Source organism: Maylandia zebra, linkage group LG17 (genome assembly GCF_041146795.1).
Source record: "Maylandia zebra isolate NMK-2024a linkage group LG17, Mzebra_GT3a, whole genome shotgun sequence".
Lineage (NCBI taxonomy): Eukaryota > Metazoa > Chordata > Actinopteri > Cichliformes > Cichlidae > Maylandia > Maylandia zebra.
In genome coordinates this window covers 2,223,475-2,241,449 of record NC_135183.1, presented here as the reverse complement: position 1 = coordinate 2,241,449, position 17,975 = coordinate 2,223,475, and the positions used below count along the sequence as shown (strand labels likewise).

The 17,975-nt window shown below is 41.5% G+C and overlaps 2 protein-coding genes across 3 annotated transcripts; both read right to left on the bottom strand.

Annotated features, from left to right (window-relative positions):
* Positions 1-1,828: 1,828 nt before the first annotated feature.
* Positions 1,829-9,178, bottom strand: LOC112436212 (serine/threonine-protein kinase pim-2-like). 2 transcript variants are annotated; one of them, XR_013093933.1, is made up of 11 exons: positions 9,041-9,178; positions 5,848-5,956; positions 5,567-5,746; positions 5,134-5,322; positions 4,774-4,868; positions 4,641-4,688; positions 4,111-4,332; positions 3,849-4,029; positions 3,583-3,759; positions 3,056-3,493; positions 1,829-2,546 (listed from the first exon to the last, which is right to left on the bottom strand). XR_013093933.1 is itself a non-coding variant. In XM_076876102.1 (10 exons), exons 2-10 carry the CDS (start codon positions 5,918-5,920, stop codon positions 3,402-3,404), a joined length of 1,257 nt encoding a protein of 418 aa, XP_076732217.1. In that variant the 5' UTR covers positions 5,921-5,956; positions 9,041-9,178; the 3' UTR covers positions 1,831-3,401. The 2 variants fall into 2 exon arrangements, 1 of the variants encoding a protein (XP_076732217.1); XM_076876102.1 differs by having other exon boundaries at positions 1,831-3,493.
* Positions 9,179-11,557: 2,379 nt separating this feature from the next.
* LOC143413322 (uncharacterized) lies at positions 11,558-17,023 on the bottom strand. Its single transcript, XM_076876145.1, has 8 exons — positions 16,886-17,023; positions 13,665-13,773; positions 13,384-13,563; positions 12,951-13,139; positions 12,591-12,685; positions 11,928-12,149; positions 11,683-11,846; positions 11,558-11,576 (listed from the first exon to the last, which is right to left on the bottom strand). Exons 2-8 carry the CDS (start codon positions 13,735-13,737, stop codon positions 11,558-11,560), a joined length of 942 nt encoding a protein of 313 aa, XP_076732260.1. The 5' UTR covers positions 13,738-13,773; positions 16,886-17,023.
* Positions 17,024-17,975: the final 952 nt, after the last annotated feature.

Genomic DNA, 17,975 nt, shown 5'->3' with positions numbered 1-17,975 from the left:
TATACCTCATCTGTTTGTATGTTGTATACTCACTGATTGTTCAATAAAGTTCTTGTTAAAATTACACACATATATATATATATTAGGGGTGCAACAATACACAAAATTCACGGTTCGGTTCGATACTTTGGTGTCACGGTTCGATATTTTTTCGATACAAAAAAAATGTTCATGCCTTTTTAATTTGTCATTTATTAAAATTATAAATATATATTTTAACTCAAAAGTACAGTTTTTAAATTTAACCCTAACCCTTGTGCGTGTTTTTTATTTTGACAGCGAATGCGCACCTGTGGACCACTTATGTGCAGCCCTGGTTATTTAGCTCATCATATCGCAGCCACAGAAATTCTTTTGTCCATGAAACCATAAAGCTGCACTTTCTTTTTGCCTTATAGTCTGATTTGTCATAACTTCTCCGTTTTGTGGTAAGCTTTTCTTTGGCTGTCACTTCTTCACCCTGACCTGTCTTATTTGGCTCAGCAGAACTAAAATATATATCCTGCTGCTTTTACACACGCACTCACATAACGCTCAGCGATTCTCTGCGCGATCAACCTCTCACATGTTTAAGCTGCAGGAGATTTCACTTGTCATGTTTGCATAGTAAGCTAACGATTGATAAGACGATGTCAGAGGAATTGGTGCACAAATTATCATCACTCACCAATCAGTGCTGTCGCTCTCTATACACAGTTCGTGCGATTGCAAAGTGAAAGCAAAAAACAAGCGCAAATTCAAACGCGATTTCAATATGTCACATATTGACAGTATATAAGTATTGTCTTGAGCACTGTTAGTGCCAACATATATAAATGGCAAAATAAAATAAAAATACTTCATGAATATCTCATAATTGTATATATTTGTGCATTTGAGCTGAGCATTGAGCGGGGACTTTTCACTATCGATCGATTATGATCAATGACAGTGAACCTGAGCACCTCCCCTACCTTTGGTGTGCGCTCACGCAGCTTGTAGAAAAAGTTTAGTGTGGAAGAAGTGGAGAAGGTGGAGCTGAAAAGCTGACATAAAACAATTAAAACTAAAAATGGGTGCAGCAAAATGTGTCGATTTAACCGCCATGTTAGCTGTCAGTGCTGCTGCACCAGCAGCAAGCGGTAACAACTAGTGACAACCAGTGAGAACCAGCAACAACCGGTAACCAAGCCTCACAGTCAAATATTGTTTGAAACAGATACTTGGATTTCAAATAATTTAGAACTGATACTACCTTTTATGTGATGCTCCTCTTCTATCCAAATCACCTGAAAGGCAACAAAAAAGATTCTCTATCCCTGGTGATTGCTGCAACCAGCAGCACAGCAGTGAAAAAAAAGCAGTGATCATTTGTATGTAAACAACACATGAGTTATTGGATGTGATCGCTACAGGTTATCACATCCAATATGGCAACAGCTCTTGAGCAATGTGTGTATGACATGACAAAGGTTAATAAGAGGCCTAACATTGTAGAGGGAAGCCAAAGTGTTTGAGGAGAACTCGGAAAGACACAGGCCATCACCATGGACTCAACCAAAAAGGATGAATGCATGTTGTGTGCATGCTGCATACCTATGTGTTCAAAGTAAAACGTGTGTACTGAACAGAGCATTTGCCATCCAGAAGCATTTATTGTATTTGTAATCATGCTTTTGTATCATATTTTATGAAGAAGACTAGTCAGTTGGCAATATGGCGCCACCTGTTGTCATCTTCTCTCTGCTCTGATTCCCAAATGTGGTCAAACATTAATATAGTATATACAACAGTAATGAAAAAATCACACAAAATATGACTCTTTTTTTTTTTTTTTAATAGTTGTTAACTTAAAATGGCACCAAATAGTACCCCCAAAGCAAACCTTTCGGTATGCCAACATTTCTTCAGCTACTTTCAGGGCAGGGTCGGATGATGATGAGCTACAATAAAATGCATCATGGCCTCACTTCAATTCAAGGGTCGCGGGGGGCGCTGGAGCCTATCCCAGCTGTCATAGGGCGAGAGGCAGGGTACACCCTGGACAGGTCGCCAGTCTGTCGCAGGGCCAACACACAGGGACAGACAACCATTCACACTCACGTTCACACCTAATGGCAATTTGGATTATCCAATTAACCTATCCCCACAAGCTGCATGTCTTTGGACGGTGGGAGGAAGCCGGAGTACCCGGAGGGAACCCACGCAAACACGGGGAGAACATGCAAACTCCACACAGAAAGACCCCAGCCTGATGTTGGAATTGAACTCAGGACCTTCTTGCTGTGCGGCAACAGTGCTAACCACCGTGCCACCGTGCTGCCCAATTCAATTCAATTGTATTTATATAGCGCCAAATCACAGCAAAAGTCGCCTCAAGGCGCTTCATAGATACAGAGAAAAACCCAACAATCATATGACCCCCTTTGAGCAAGCACTTTGGCGACAGTGGGAAGGAAAAACTCCCTTTTAACAGGAAGAAACCTCCGGCAGAACCAGGCTCAGGGAGGGGCGGCCATCTGCTGCGACCGGTTGGGGTGAGAGAAGGAAGACAGGATAAAGACATGCTGTGGAAGAGAGACAGAGGTTAATAACAGATATACACTACATTTTCATCAATGACATTTTTCATAAAGCAAGCCTACAAAAGCCTATATGTCATGGTCCTGGGTCATTTTGACCCAGTGTTCTTAGTTTTCCTGTAGTTTTGTATTTTGTTCCTTATGTCCATTGGATTGGTTGGTTTGGTATTTGGATTCCCCCTGTGTCCATGTTTTTATTGTGGTGTTTGTTCTGGTACCGTGTTCCCATCCTTTGTGTTCTGTGTTCTCCTCATCCCCCCATATTCATCCTTCTTCTCTGCCTCTCTCTCTCTGTGCTCATCTCTGTGTACTGTGTTGTGTTTAAGGTCCACATCTTGGTGTCAGTATTTTCAGTTTCGTGTCCTCCCTGCTCGCTAATTGTCTTCAGCTGTGTTCCCCGTGTGTTCCCACTTCTCTCATTACCTTCTGTGTATTTATGTCAGAGTGTCCCTTTGTTCTGTGTTGCGTCGTCCCTCTAGGTTGTGTGCATTTACCGTGTCTTCCCAGCGCCTCAGCTTTAGTTGCTCCCAGGTTAGTTATTGTATGGCTTCTTACGTTCCTGTTAATAAAGACCTGCCTTTGAGGTCATCACCGTGTGTCTAGAGCTGTGCATTTGGGTCCTCTCTTGCCTTTACACAGCTGCCACTTGACACTATATTTAGATGAAGGTCAGATGGAGGTCTCAGACTGCTTGCTGCTGGATTGGAAAAGAAAACACCAAAAAAGAGCCACGTGACAGCAACTGCAACATTGCTACTAAATTTGAAAAGTGACTTGTTGATGACTTGTGATGTGTTGGAGCTTTTGCTCCATAACCTTTTAGTTCATGGTGCGCAGAAATCATTTGAGCCACATGTGATTCCGAAGATCCTCCAGGGTGAAGCGGTCCTTGTAGTGCTTCCTCAGACACCCCGTCAAAAAATCCCTGCATTCTTTACAGAAATGAAATACTCTTGTTAAAGTTATCCACAAAGTTATTTCACCTTTCTTATATCAACAGCCCTTTTGGCAGAAATCTTACTGTTTGAAATGTCAGCTAAAATCGGTGGGTTTTGGTTGATGATCTTGTAGTCGCAGTCAAATGGTAACTTGTTGTGTAACAGCTGGTACATCACAACACCCAGCTGCCAGGCTGTAGTATATTCTGCAGAGCAGAAGCCGTACATGAACCACTCTGGACTATAGTAGATCCTGGTTCCTAAAACACAAAGATAAGAAGAATTAATGGGGAGGGAACATGATGTGGAGACAGTTCATGACAGCACAACGCTGTGGCTGAAAACATACCTGCGTTCCTCCTGAACCTTTGTCCCGGAGTAAACGTGACTCCACAGCCAAAATCGATGTATCGCACTCGGGGTTCCTCCGAAGATGTTTCAATTAGAATGTTGTGTGGTTTAATATCTCGGTGGAAAACCCCCTTGTTATCCATCGTAATGGCTGCGTCAACTAGTTGCTTCATTATGACCTAAAAGAAAGGAAGCCATATTTGGAGCACAGGACATTCTCTATGAAAAACTGCTGTAAGCTCCAAATGCTCGTCACTTACCTTAACATGTGTCTCTGACAGAGGTTTATCTGTAGTTTTGAGGTAATTGTCTAAGTCCATGCAATTTTCTGGTTTCTCAAAAACCATAATAAGCTCATCTTCCAGATCAAACCAGTCAAGTAGAAGTGGGGTTATACTGCTTTCCGTATCATGTGGTCCAGCCCCAACTTGTATCAGTAGCGCCACCTCCAGGGGAACATCAGTACTTTTCCCATTCCAATCCTTCAGAAGGAAAGTTACTTCAGGTCAGTATTCAGAATTTCAACAAAAGTAGCTATCAGCGTACAGACAGTTTTGAAATAGTCACAAAATGACCTGATCTTTAAAAAGCATTCTTTCCACTGAAACATGTCAGTTTAAACAATAAGGTGACCCACTGTTCATAGAATTCGACCATATTTCCTGACGATTTCACACACAACTGTGAGACCAGTCTGGTTCATGCACGGAGGAAATACGTGCCTTATGCTTGATGCCTGAGAAGGCCTGAAATAATATAAATACCTGCTGGAATAAGAAAAGACGCTTACCATTGTTGTGCGCGCAAGTCTGCGCTGTTGAACATGTTTGATTGCCACCTGCATTAAAGACATTTTCTGGGTTAGAGAAGTACAAACAGGAATAAACTGAAGATCTGTGAAATGCAAATGTAAGAAGCCATACTGGAAAACTGTCTTTTATGCGTATTCCAGAAAACACGGTGGCAAAGCCTCCATGACCCAGCACCTCCAGCTCTTGATATTTTTCCAGGAAGTCTTCTGCAGACACACAGGAAAAACATACAGGTTATGACTTGTTACACAGAAAACAGCTGGCACAGTCCTATAGAGTTTTGCTATAACATTTCTATTAATTGGTAAATAGCAGCTACATTTTAGCAGATTAGTAGGTAGGTAACGTCACTACTGCCCAGAGTGTCTCTTATTGTCGATTGGTCCCACAGGAATCAAACCCAATCTCAAACCCCAGGACAAATTCTAAAGGATCTTGTGATCCAGCTCAGAAATATTGCCATTATCTTACCTTTTCTGTCAGTGCCGGATATCCTCGGTGAGTCACATGTTTCAGAGGGTTCCTGGGTGGGACTCTCCTCTGGGCTTGTTGTCCTGCTTTTTTTGCTGGATGGTCCCTCAGATTCGTCACTAGTGCTCTTCCGTTTGTTGCTCCTCTTAATTATACTAGAGTCGCTTGAAGGCACTATGAGAAGGCCAACTAAAATGGAAAAAGTAGTTTGACTTTAAGCATTTTCAGTCCAACTCTGTGTCAACTGCTTTCTACTGACTTTCTAAGGTCTGGCAATCGTGCATTAAAGCAATAACTGCACACTGAAAATCAACACAAAGAAGGCTAAATGAACCAACTACAAAGTTAAAGACCGTTAAGTACACAGTTAAAGTCACAAAATAAACTACATAGCCAAGATAATGTCACAGCTAAAACAGGTCTTATCACTTACATTTCAAACTGGATTCCCCAGAAACAAAGTGGCTGGGACCCGGTTTTGGACCTCCACTGCTTTTGCTTTTTTTGGGGGATTTGTCCAGTCTTTCAGGTAAGTCCCTTCTCTTTCTTCCCTCTATTCTTCCATCTGGAGTCATCTTCACCAGTGTGGAGATGCAAGGCTCTGTTTGGTGTCCTGAAATCAACAAAAGATGATTTTGTTTAAGTCAAATTCAGTTGCCTCAAATAAAAACCCAGAAGCATGCATAATTACCATATGAATCCCATTTGACTTACCTAGAGGGTTATTCAGATCCACAGGACGTGGTGCAGTATAAGTTGGCCAAGACTTTGACATTGTGTGATTCATTTAGGTTAATTTAGTTTCAGGATTTCACTCTTCACTCTGCAAAGATGCAATGAGCTGTGTGTGAGAACTATGATCTTTAGTGTCTTATAACAACGAGGTGATGACATCACAAGATTTTGGAATTCTTGGTTTCCATAGCTACAGAACATCAGCCTGGGCTAGGCAGTAGTTTCTGGTGAAGGCAAAGTTCTGTAAAGATTTATTTAGGGGTGCAATATTGCAAAAACTGTAGCGCAGCTGCATAAATGCATGTTTATAGAGGGCTGCTTCAAGGTGGGAACTGTGCTTCTACAACAAAGGCCATAAAACTAGTTAGGAACAAGCAATGGATATTATAGATAATATTGTAGCTATTATACCAACAAGAAGGACTCTCTTTGGGCAGCATTTACTTGTAAGGCAGTAGTGAAGGCTAATGGATAGCTTTGCAGGCTAAAAGCTAGCAGCACAGGTTAAGAGATAAGATAAGATAGAACTTTATTAATCCCTCGGGTGGGTTCCTCTGGGAAATTCGACTTCCAAAAAAAGCACAGCAACGACCAAAGTTACAGTTACAGAACTGTTATATATATATACACACATACACATATATAAATACAGAGACAAATATAAATAAAATATACAAAGGGGATAAATAGAATAAATAGGAATAAAAAAATAAAAATACAAGTGAATTGCACATTTCAAGTATTGAGTCTGTTGACTATTTACAAAAAGTATTGCACAAGGTATTGTACAGTGAGGTGAAGAGGCACTACAGCTTAGTTGTTCCCCCCTCCTTTGTCCTCCTGTTTCCCCTCCCTCTCCCCTCCAGAGAGGAGTTAAACAGTCTGATGGCGTGTGGGACAAAGGAGTTTTTAAGTCTGTTAGTTCTTGTCTTGGGGAGAAGCAACCTGTCACTGAACAGACTCTTCTGGTTGTTTATGGCCGTGTGCAGAGGATGCCCAGCATTGTCCATAATGTCCATCAGTTTCTTTAATGTCCTTTTCTCTGCCACTGTCACCAGAGTGTCCAGCTTCATGCCGACCACAGAGCTAGCCCTCCTGATCAGTTTCTCCAGCCTGGATGAGTCCTTCTTTGCTGTGCTGCTCCCCCAGCACACCACAGCATAGAAAAGTACTCCAGCAACCACTGACTGGTAAAACATCCTCAGGAGCTTCCTGCAGATGTTAAAAGACCTCAGCCTCCTGAGGAAGTACAGTCGGCTTTGGGCTTTTTTATACAGGTGCTCTGTGTTGCATGACCAGTCCAGTTTATTGTCCACCCACAGCCCGAGGTACTTGTACTTGTTGACCACCTCCTCCCCCTCTATCTGAACCGGCAGTGGACCTTCTCTAGACCTCCCGAAGTCCACAACCAGTTCCTTAGTCTTTGAGGTGTTGAGTTGCAGGTGGTTTGTGTGACTCCATAAGTCAAAATTCACTTGATTTCAGTTTTATTTACAGCACCAAATCACAAAAACAGTTGCCTAAAGGTGCTGGAATGTGTTGACTGATCTATAAATCGTATCTGTGCGCATTATTGTGACTAGTTACTCACTAAATGTATGAGCAGTATTGGATGTAATGCATAATAAAATTATGCGTTACTGTGATGAGGTTATATTTTTCAAGGTTCAAAGGCTATAGAAAGAAAGCACGTGTAGCCCAGTGAATTTGAATTTCCACAGTTATTCTTTTTCCTTTCCTGCCTAATGTATTTTCTTATAATTTCTCAATAATTTATTTGCTCTGTTTTACCTAACCTCCGACTGTCTTGGTGAGTGTTGTGGAAGTTAGTATTGTTAGCTGATGTAACAAGCATGGTACCTGCTTCCCAACTCTATCGGTGTAGGGTTTTTTCTTTTTTTCTTTAACCGCTGGTTGTTCATATTTATGTTCCACTTGTATACCTCATCTGTTTGTATGTTGTATACTCACTGATTGTTCAATAAAGTTCTTGTTAAAATTACACACATATATATATATATTAGGGGTGCAACAATACACAAAATTCACGGTTCGGTTCGATACTTTGGTGTCACGGTTCGATATTTTTTCGATACAAAAAAAATGTTCATGCCTTTTTAATTTGTCATTTATTAAAATTATAAATATATATTTTAACTCAAAAGTACAGTTTTTAAATTTAACCCTAACCCTTGTGCGTGTTTTTTATTTTGACAGCGAATGCGCACCTGCGGACCACTTATGTGCAGCCCTGGTTATTTAGCTCATCATATCGCAGCCACAGAAATTCTTTTGTCCATGAAACCATAAAGCTGCACTTTCTTTTTGCCTTATAGTCTGATTTGTCATAACTTCTCCGTTTTGTGGTAAGCTTTTCTTTGGCTGTCACTTCTTCACCCTGACCTGTCTTATTTGGCTCAGCAGAACTAAAATATATATCCTGCTGCTTTTACACACGCACTCACATAACGCTCAGCGATTCTCTGCGCGATCAACCTCTCACATGTTTAAGCTGCAGGAGATTTCACTTGTCATGTTTGCGTAGTAAGCTAACGATTGATAAGACGATGTCAGAGGAATTGGTGCACAAATTATCATCACTCACCAATCAGTGCTGTCGCTCTCTATACACAGTTCGTGCGATTGCAAAGTGAAAGCAAAAAACAAGCGCAAATTCAAACGCGACTTCAATATGTCACATATTGACAGTATATAAGTATTGTCTTGAGCACTGTTAGTGCCAACATATATAAATGGCAAAATAAAATAAAAATACTTCATGAATATCTCATAATTGTATATATTTGTGCATTTGAGCTGAGCATTGAGCGGGGACTTTTCACTATCGATCGATTATGATCAATGACAGTGAACCTGAGCACCTCCCCTACCTTTGGTGTGCGCTCACGCAGCTTGTAGAAAAAGTTTAGTGTGGAAGAAGTGGAGAAGGTGGAGCTGAAAAGCTGACATAAAACAATTAAAACTAAAAATGGGTGCAGCAAAATGTGTCGATTTAACCGCCATGTTAGCTGTCAGTGCTGCTGCACCAGCAGCAAGCGGTAACAACTAGTGACAACCAGTGAGAACCAGCAACAACCGGTAACCAAGCCTCACAGTCAAATATTGTTTGAAACAGATACTTGGATTTCAAATAATTTAGAACTGATACTACCTTTTATGTGATGCTCCTCTTCTATCCAAATCACCTGAAAGGCAACAAAAAAGATTCTCTATCCCTGGTGATTGCTGCAACCAGCAGCACAGCAGTGAAAAAAAAGCAGTGATCATTTGTATGTAAACAACACATGAGTTATTGGATGTGATCGCTACAGGTTATCACATCCAATATGACAACAGCTCTTGAGCAATGTGTGCATGACATGACAAAGGTTAATAAGAGGCCTAACATTGTAGAGGGAAGCCAAAGTGTTTGAGGAGAACTCGGAAAGACACAGGCCATCACCATGGACTCAACCAAAAAGGATGAATGCATGTTGTGTGCATGCTGCATACCTATGTGTTCAAAGTAAAACGTGTGTACTGAACAGAGCATTTGCCATCCAGAAGCATTTATTGTATTTGTAATCATGCTTTTGTATCATATTTTATGAAGAAGACTAGTCAGTTGGCAATATGGCGCCACCTGTTGTCATCTTCTCTCTGCTCTGATTCCCAAATGTGGTCAAACATTAATATAGTATATACAACAGTAATGAAAAAATCACACAAAATATGACTCTTTTTTTTTTTTTTTAATAGTTGTTAACTTAAAATGGCACCAAATAGTACCCCCAAAGCAAACCTTTCGGTATGCCAACATTTCTTCAGCTATTTTCAGGGCAGGGTCGGATGATGATGAGCTACAATAAAATGCATCATGGCCTCACTTCAATTCAATTCAATTCAAGGGTCGCGGGGGGCGCTGGAGCCTATCCCAGCTGTCATAGGGCGAGAGGCAGGGTACACCCTGGACAGGTCGCCAGTCTGTCGCAGGGCCAACACACAGGGACAGACAACCATTCACACTCACGTTCACACCTAATGGCAATTTGGATTATCCAATTAACCTATCCCCACAAGCTGCATGTCTTTGGACGGTGGGAGGAAGCCGGAGTACCCGGAGGGAACCCACGCAAACACGGGGAGAACATGCAAACTCCACACAGAAAGACCCCGGCCTGATGTTGGAATTGAACTCAGGACCTTCTTGCTGTGCGGCAACAGTGCTAACCACCGTGCCACCGTGCTGCCCAATTCAATTCAATTGTATTTATATAGCGCCAAATCACAACAAAAGTCGCCTCAAGGCGCTTCATAGATACAGAGAAAAACCCAACAATCATATGACCCCCTATGAGCAAGCACTTTGGCGACAGTGGGAAGGAAAAACTCCCTTTTTAACAGGAAGAAACCTCCGGCAGAACCAGGCTCAGGGAGGGGCGGCCATCTGCTGCGACCGGTTGGGGTGAGAGAAGGAAGACAGGATAAAGACATGCTGTGGAAGAGAGACAGAGGTTAATAACAGATATACACTACATTTTCATCAATGACATTTTTCATAAAGCAAGCCTACAAAAGCCTATATGTCATGGTCCTGGGTCATTTTGACCCAGTGTTCTTAGTTTTCCTGTAGTTTTGTATTTTGTTCCTTATGTCCATTGGATTGGTTGGTTTGGTATTTGGATTCCCCCTGTGTCCATGTTTTTATTGTGGTGTTTGTTCTGGTACCGTGTTCCCATCTTTTGTGTTCTGTGTTCTCCTCATCCCCCCATATTCATCCTTCTTCTCTGCCTCTCTCTCTCTGTGCTCATCTCTGTGTACTGTGTTGTGTTTAAGGTCCACATCTTGGTGTCAGTATTTTCAGTTTCGTGTCCTCCCTGCTCGCTAATTGTCTTCAGCTGTGTTCCCCGTGTGTTCCCACTTCTCTCATTACCTTCTGTGTATTTATGTCAGAGTGTCCCTTTGTTCTGTGTTGCGTCGTCCCTCTAGGTTGTGTGCATTTACCGTGTCTTCCCAGCGCCTCAGCTTTAGTTGCTCCCAGGTTAGTTATTGTATGGCTTCTTACGTTCCTGTTAATAAAGACCTGCCTTTGAGGTCATCACCGTGTGTCTAGAGCTGTGCATTTGGGTCCTCTCTTGCCTTTACACAGCTGCCACTTGACACTATATTTAGATGAAGGTCAGATGGAGGTCTCAGACTGCTTGCTGCTGGATTGGAAAAGAAAACACCAAAAAAGAGCCACGTGACAGCAACTGCAACATTGCTACTAAATTTGAAAAGTGACTTGTTGATGACTTGTGATGTGTTGGAGCTTTTGCTCCATAACCTTTTAGTTCATGGTGCGCAGAAATCATTTGAGCCACATGTGATTCCGAAGATCCTCCAGGGTGAAGCGGTCCTTGTAGTGCTTCCTCAGACACCCCGTCAAAAAATCCCTGCATTCTTTACAGAAATGAAATACTCTTGTTAAAGTTATCCACAAAGTTATTTCACCTTTCTTATATCAACAGCCCTTTTGGCAGAAATCTTACTGTTTGAAATGTCAGCTAAAATCGGTGGGTTTTGGTTGATGATCTTGTAGTCGCAGTCAAATGTTAACTTGTTGTGTAACAGCTGGTACATCACAACACCCAGCTGCCAGGCTGTAGTATATTCTGCAGAGCAGAAGCCGTACATGAACCACTCTGGACTATAGTAGATCCTGGTTCCTAAAACACAAAGATAAGAAGAATTAATGGGGAGGGAACATGATGTGGAGACAGTTCATGACAGCACAACGCTGTGGCTGAAAACATACCTGCGTTCCTCCTGAACCTTTGTCCCGGAGTAAACGTGACTCCACAGCCAAAATCGATGTATCGCACTCGGGGTTCCTCCGAAGATGTTTCAATTAGAATGTTGTGTGGTTTAATATCTCGGTGGAAAACCCCCTTGTTATCCATCGTAATGGCTGCGTCAACTAGTTGCTTCATTATGACCTAAAAGAAAGGAAGCCATATTTGGAGCACAGGACATTCTCTATGAAAAACTGCTGTAAGCTCCAAATGCTCGTCACTTACCTTAACATGTGTCTCTGACAGAGGTTTATCTGTAGTTTTGAGGTAATTGTCTAAGTCCATGCAATTTTCTGGTTTCTCAAAAACCATAATAAGCTCATCTTCCAGATCAAACCAGTCAAGTAGAAGTGGGGTTATACTGCTTTCCGTATCATGTGGTCCAGCCCCAACTTGTATCAGTAGCGCCACCTCCAGGGGAACATCAGTACTTTTCCCATTCCAATCCTTCAGAAGGAAAGTTACTTCAGGTCAGTATTCAGAATTTCAACAAAAGTAGCTATCAGCGTACAGACAGTTTTGAAATAGTCACAAAATGACCTGATCTTTAAAAAGCATTCTTTCCACTGAAACATGTCAGTTTAAACAATAAGGTGACCCACTGTTCATAGAATTCGACCATATTTCCTGACGATTTCACACACAACTGTGAGACCAGTCTGGTTCATGCACGGAGGAAATACGTGCCTTATGCTTGATGCTTGAGAAGGCCTGAAATAATATAAATACCTGCTGGAATAAGAAAAGACGCTTACCATTGTTGTGCGCGCAAGTCTGCGCTGTTGAACATGTTTGATTGCCACCTGCATTAAAGACATTTTCTGGGTTAGAGAAGTACAAACAGGAATAAACTGAAGATCTGTGAAATGCAAATGTAAGAAGCCATACTGGAAAACGGTCTTTTATGCGTATTCCAGAAAACACGGTGGCAAAGCCTCCATGACCCAGCACCTCCAGCTCTTGATATTTTTCCAGGAAGTCTTCTGCAGACACACAGGAAAAACATACAGGTTATGACTTGTTACACAGAAAACAGCTGGCACAGTCCTATAGAGCTTTGCTATAACATTTCTATTAATTGGTAAATAGCAGCTACATTTTAGCAGATTAGTAGGTAGGTAACGTCATTACTGCCCAGAGTGTCTCTTATTGTCGATTGGTCCCACAGGAATCAAACCCAATCTCAAACCCCAGGACAAATTCTAAAGGATCTTGTGATCCAGCTCAGAAATATTGCCATTATCTTACCTTTTCTGTCAGTGCCGGATATCCTCGGTGAGTCACATGTTTCAGAGGGTTCCTGGGTGGGACTCTCCTCTGGGCTCGTTGTCCTGCTTTTTTTGCTGGATGGTCCCTCAGATTCGTCACTAGTGCTCTTCCGTTTGTTGCTCCTCTTAATTATACTAGAGTCGCTTGAAGGCACTATGAGAAGGCCAACTAAAATGGAAAAAGTAGTTTGACTTTAAGCATTTTCAGTCCAACTCTGTGTCAACTGCTTTCTACTGACTTTCTAAGGTCTGGCAATCGTGCATTAAAGCAATAACTGCACACTGAAAATCAACACAAAGAAGGCTAAATGAACCAACTACAAAGTTAAAGACCGTTAAGTACACAGTTAAAGTCACAAAATAAACTACATAGCCAAGATAATGTCACAGCTAAAACAGGTCTTATCACTTACATTTCAAACTGGATTCCCCAGAAACAAAGTGGCTGGGACCCGGTTTTGGACCTCCACTGCTTTTGCTTTTTTTGGGGGATTTGTCCAGTCTTTCAGGTAAGTCCCTTCTCTTTCTTCCCTCTATTCTTCCATCTGGAGTCATCTTCACCAGTGTGGAGATGCAAGGCTCTGTTTGGTGTCCTGAAATCAACAAAAGATGATTTTGTTTAAGTCAAATTCAGTTGCCTCAAATAAAAACCCAGAAGCATGCATAATTACCATATGAATCCCATTTGACTTACCTAGAGGGTTATTCAGATCCACAGGACGTGGTGCAGTATAAGTTGGCCAAGACTTTGACATTGTGTGATTCATTTAGGTTAATTTAGTTTCAGGATTTCACTCTTCACTCTGCAAAGATGCAATGAGCTGTGTGTGAGAACTATGATCTTTAGTGTCTTATAACAATGTCTTATAACAACGAGGTGATGACATCACAAGATTTTGGAATTCTTGGTTTCCATAGCTACAGAACATCAGCCTGGGCTAGGCAGTAGTTTCTGGTGAAGGCAAAGTTCTGTAAAGATTTATTTAGGGGTGCAATATTGCAAAAACTGTAGCGCAGCTGCATAAATGCATGTTTATAGAGGGCTGCTTCAAGGTGGGAACTGTGCTTCTACAACAAAGGCCATAAAACTAGTTAGGAACAAGCAATGGATATTATAGATAATATTGTAGCTATTATACCAACAAGAAGGACTCTCTTTGGGCAGCATTTACTTGTAAGGCAGTAGTGAAGGCTAATGGATAGCTTTGCAGGCTAAAAGCTAGCAGCACAGGTTAAGAGATAAGATAAGATAAGATAAGATAAGATAGAACTTTATTAATCCCTCGGGTGGGTTCCTCTGGGAAATTCGACTTCCAAAAAAAGCACAGCAACGACCAAAGTTACAGTTACAGAACTGTTATATATATATACACACATACACATATATAAATACAGAGACAAATATAAATAAAATATACAAAGGGGATAAATAGAATAAATAGGAATAAAAAAATAAAAATACAAGTGAATTGCACATTTCAAGTATTGAGTCTGTTGACTATTTACAAAAAGTATTGCACAAGGTATTGTACAGTGAGGTGAAGAGGCACTACAGCTTAGTTGTTCCCCCCTCCTTTGTCCTCCTGTTTCCCCTCCCTCTCCCCTCCAGAGAGGAGTTAAACAGTCTGATGGCGTGTGGGACAAAGGAGTTTTTAAGTCTGTTAGTTCTTGTCTTGGGGAGAAGCAACCTGTCACTGAACAGACTCTTCTGGTTGTTTATGGCCGTGTGCAGAGGATGCCCAGCATTGTCCATAATGTCCATCAGTTTCTTTAATGTCCTTTTCTCTGCCACTGTCACCAGAGTGTCCAGCTTCATGCCGACCACAGAGCTAGCCCTCCTGATCAGTTTCTCCAGCCTGGATGAGTCCCTCTTTGCTGTGCTGCTCCCCCAGCACACCACAGCATAGAAAAGTACTCCAGCAACCACTGACTGGTAAAACATCCTCAGGAGCTTCCTGCAGATGTTAAAAGACCTCAGCCTCCTGAGGAAGTACAGTCGGCTTTGGGCTTTTTTATACAGGTGCTCTGTGTTGCATGACCAGTCCAGTTTATTGTCCACCCACAGCCCGAGGTACTTGTACTTGTTGACCACCTCCTCCCCCTCTATCTGAACCGGCAGTGGACCTTCTCTAGACCTCCCGAAGTCCACAACCAGTTCCTTAGTCTTTGAGGTGTTGAGTTGCAGGTGGTTTGTGTGACTCCATAAGTCAAAATTCACTTGATTTCAGTTTTATTTACAGCACCAAATCACAAAAACAGTTGCCTAAAGGTGCTGGAATGTGTTGACTGATCTATAAATCGTATCTGTGCGCATTATTGTGACTAGTTACTCACTAAATGTATGAGCAGTATTGGATGTAATGCATAATAAAATTATGCGTTACTGTGATGAGGTTATATTTTTCAAGGTTCAAAGGCTATAGAAAGAAAGCACGTGTAGCCCAGTGAATTTGAACTTCCACAGTTATTCTTTTTCCTTTCCTGCCTAATGTATTTTCTTATAATTTCTCAATAATTTATTTGCTCTGTTTTACCTAACCTCCGACTGTCTTGGTGAGTGTTGTGGAAGTTAGTATTGTTAGCTGATGTAACAAGCATGGTACCTGCTTCCCAACTCTATCGGTGTGGTTTTTTTTCTTTTTTTCTTTAACCGCTGGTTGTTCATATTTATGTTCCACTTGTATACCTCATCTGTTTGTATGTTGTATACTCACTGATTGTTCAATAAAGTTCTTGTTAAAATTACACACATATATATATATATTAGGGGTGCAACAATACACAAAATTCACGGTTCGGTTCGATACTTTGGTGTCACGGTTCGATATTTTTTCGATACAAAAAAAATGTTCATGCCTTTTTAATTTGTCATTTATTAAAATTATAAATATATATTTTAACTCAAAAGTACAGTTTTTAAATTTAACCCTAACCCTTGTGCGTGTTTTTTATTTTGACAGCGAATGCGCACCTGCGGACCACTTATGTGCAGCCCTGGTTATTTAGCTCATCATATCGCAGCCACAGAAATTCTTTTGTCCATGAAACCATAAAGCTGCACTTTCTTTTTGCCTTATAGTCTGATTTGTCATAACTTCTCCGTTTTGTGGTAAGCTTTTCTTTGGCTGTCACTTCTTCACCCTGACCTGTCTTATTTGGCTCAGCAGAACTAAAATATATATCCTGCTGCTTTTACACACGCACTCACATAACGCTCAGCGATTCTCTGCGCGATCAACCTCTCACATGTTTAAGCTGCAGGAGATTTCACTTGTCATGTTTGCGTAGTAAGCTAACGATTGATAAGACGATGTCAGAGGAATTGGTGCACAAATTATCATCACTCACCAATCAGTGCTGTCGCTCTCTATACACAGTTCGTGCGATTGCAAAGTGAAAGCAAAAAACAAGCGCAAATTCAAACGCGACTTCAATATGTCACATATTGACAGTATATAAGTATTGTCTTGAGCACTGTTAGTGCCAACATATATAAATGGCAAAATAAAATAAAAATACTTCATGAATATCTCATAATTGTATATATTTGTGCATTTGAGCTGAGCATTGAGCGGGGACTTTTCACTATCGATCGATTATGATCAATGACAGTGAACCTGAGCACCTCCCCTACCTTTGGTGTGCGCTCACGCAGCTTGTAGAAAAAGTTTAGTGTGGAAGAAGTGGAGAAGGTGGAGCTGAAAAGCTGACATAAAACAATTAAAACTAAAAATGGGTGCAGCAAAATGTGTCGATTTAACCGCCATGTTAGCTGTCAGTGCTGCTGCACCAGCAGCAAGCGGTAACAACTAGTGACAACCAGTGAGAACCAGCAACAACCGGTAACCAAGCCTCACAGTCAAATATTGTTTGAAACAGATACTTGGATTTCAAATAATTTAGAACTGATACTACCTTTTATGTGATGCTCCTCTTCTATCCAAATCACCTGAAAGGCAACAAAAAAGATTCTCTATCCCTGGTGATTGCTGCAACCAGCAGCACAGCAGTGAAAAAAAAGCAGTGATCATTTGTATGTAAACAACACATGAGTTATTGGATGTGATCGCTACAGGTTATCACATCCAATATGACAACAGCTCTTGAGCAATGTGTGCATGACATGACAAAGGTTAATAAGAGGCCTAACATTGTAGAGGGAAGCCAAAGTGTTTGAGGAGAACTCGGAAAGACACAGGCCATCACCATGGACTCAACCAAAAAGGATGAATGCATGTTGTGTGCATGCTGCATACCTATGTGTTCAAAGTAAAACGTGTGTACTGAACAGAGCATTTGCCATCCAGAAGCATTTATTGTATTTGTAATCATGCTTTTGTATCATATTTTATGAAGAAGACTAGTCAGTTGGCAATATGGCGCCACCTGTTGTCATCTTCTCTCTGCTCTGATTCCCAAATGTGGTCAAACATTAATATAGTATATACAACAGTAATGAAAAAATCACACAAAATATGACTCTTTTTTTTTTTTTTTAATAGTTGTTAACTTAAAATGGCACCAAATAGTACCCCCAAAGCAAACCTTTCGGTATGCCAACATTTCTTCAGCTATTTTCAGGGCAGGGTCGGATGATGATGAGCTACAATAAAATGCATCATGGCCTCACTTCAATTCAATTCAATTCAAGGGTCGCGGGGGGCGCTGGAGCCTATCCCAGCTGTCATAGGGCGAGAGGCAGGGTACACCCTGGACAGGTCGCCAGTCTGTCGCAGGGCCAACACACAGGGACAGACAACCATTCACACTCACGTTCACACCTAATGGCAATTTGGATTATCCAATTAACCTATCCCCACAAGCTGCATGTCTTTGGACGGTGGGAGGAAGCCGGAGTACCCGGAGGGAACCCACGCAAACACGGGGAGAACATGCAAACTCCACACAGAAAGACCCCGGCCTGATGTTGGAATTGAACTCAGGACCTTCTTGCTGTGCGGCAACAGTGCTAACCACCGTGCCACCGTGCTGCCCAATTCAATTC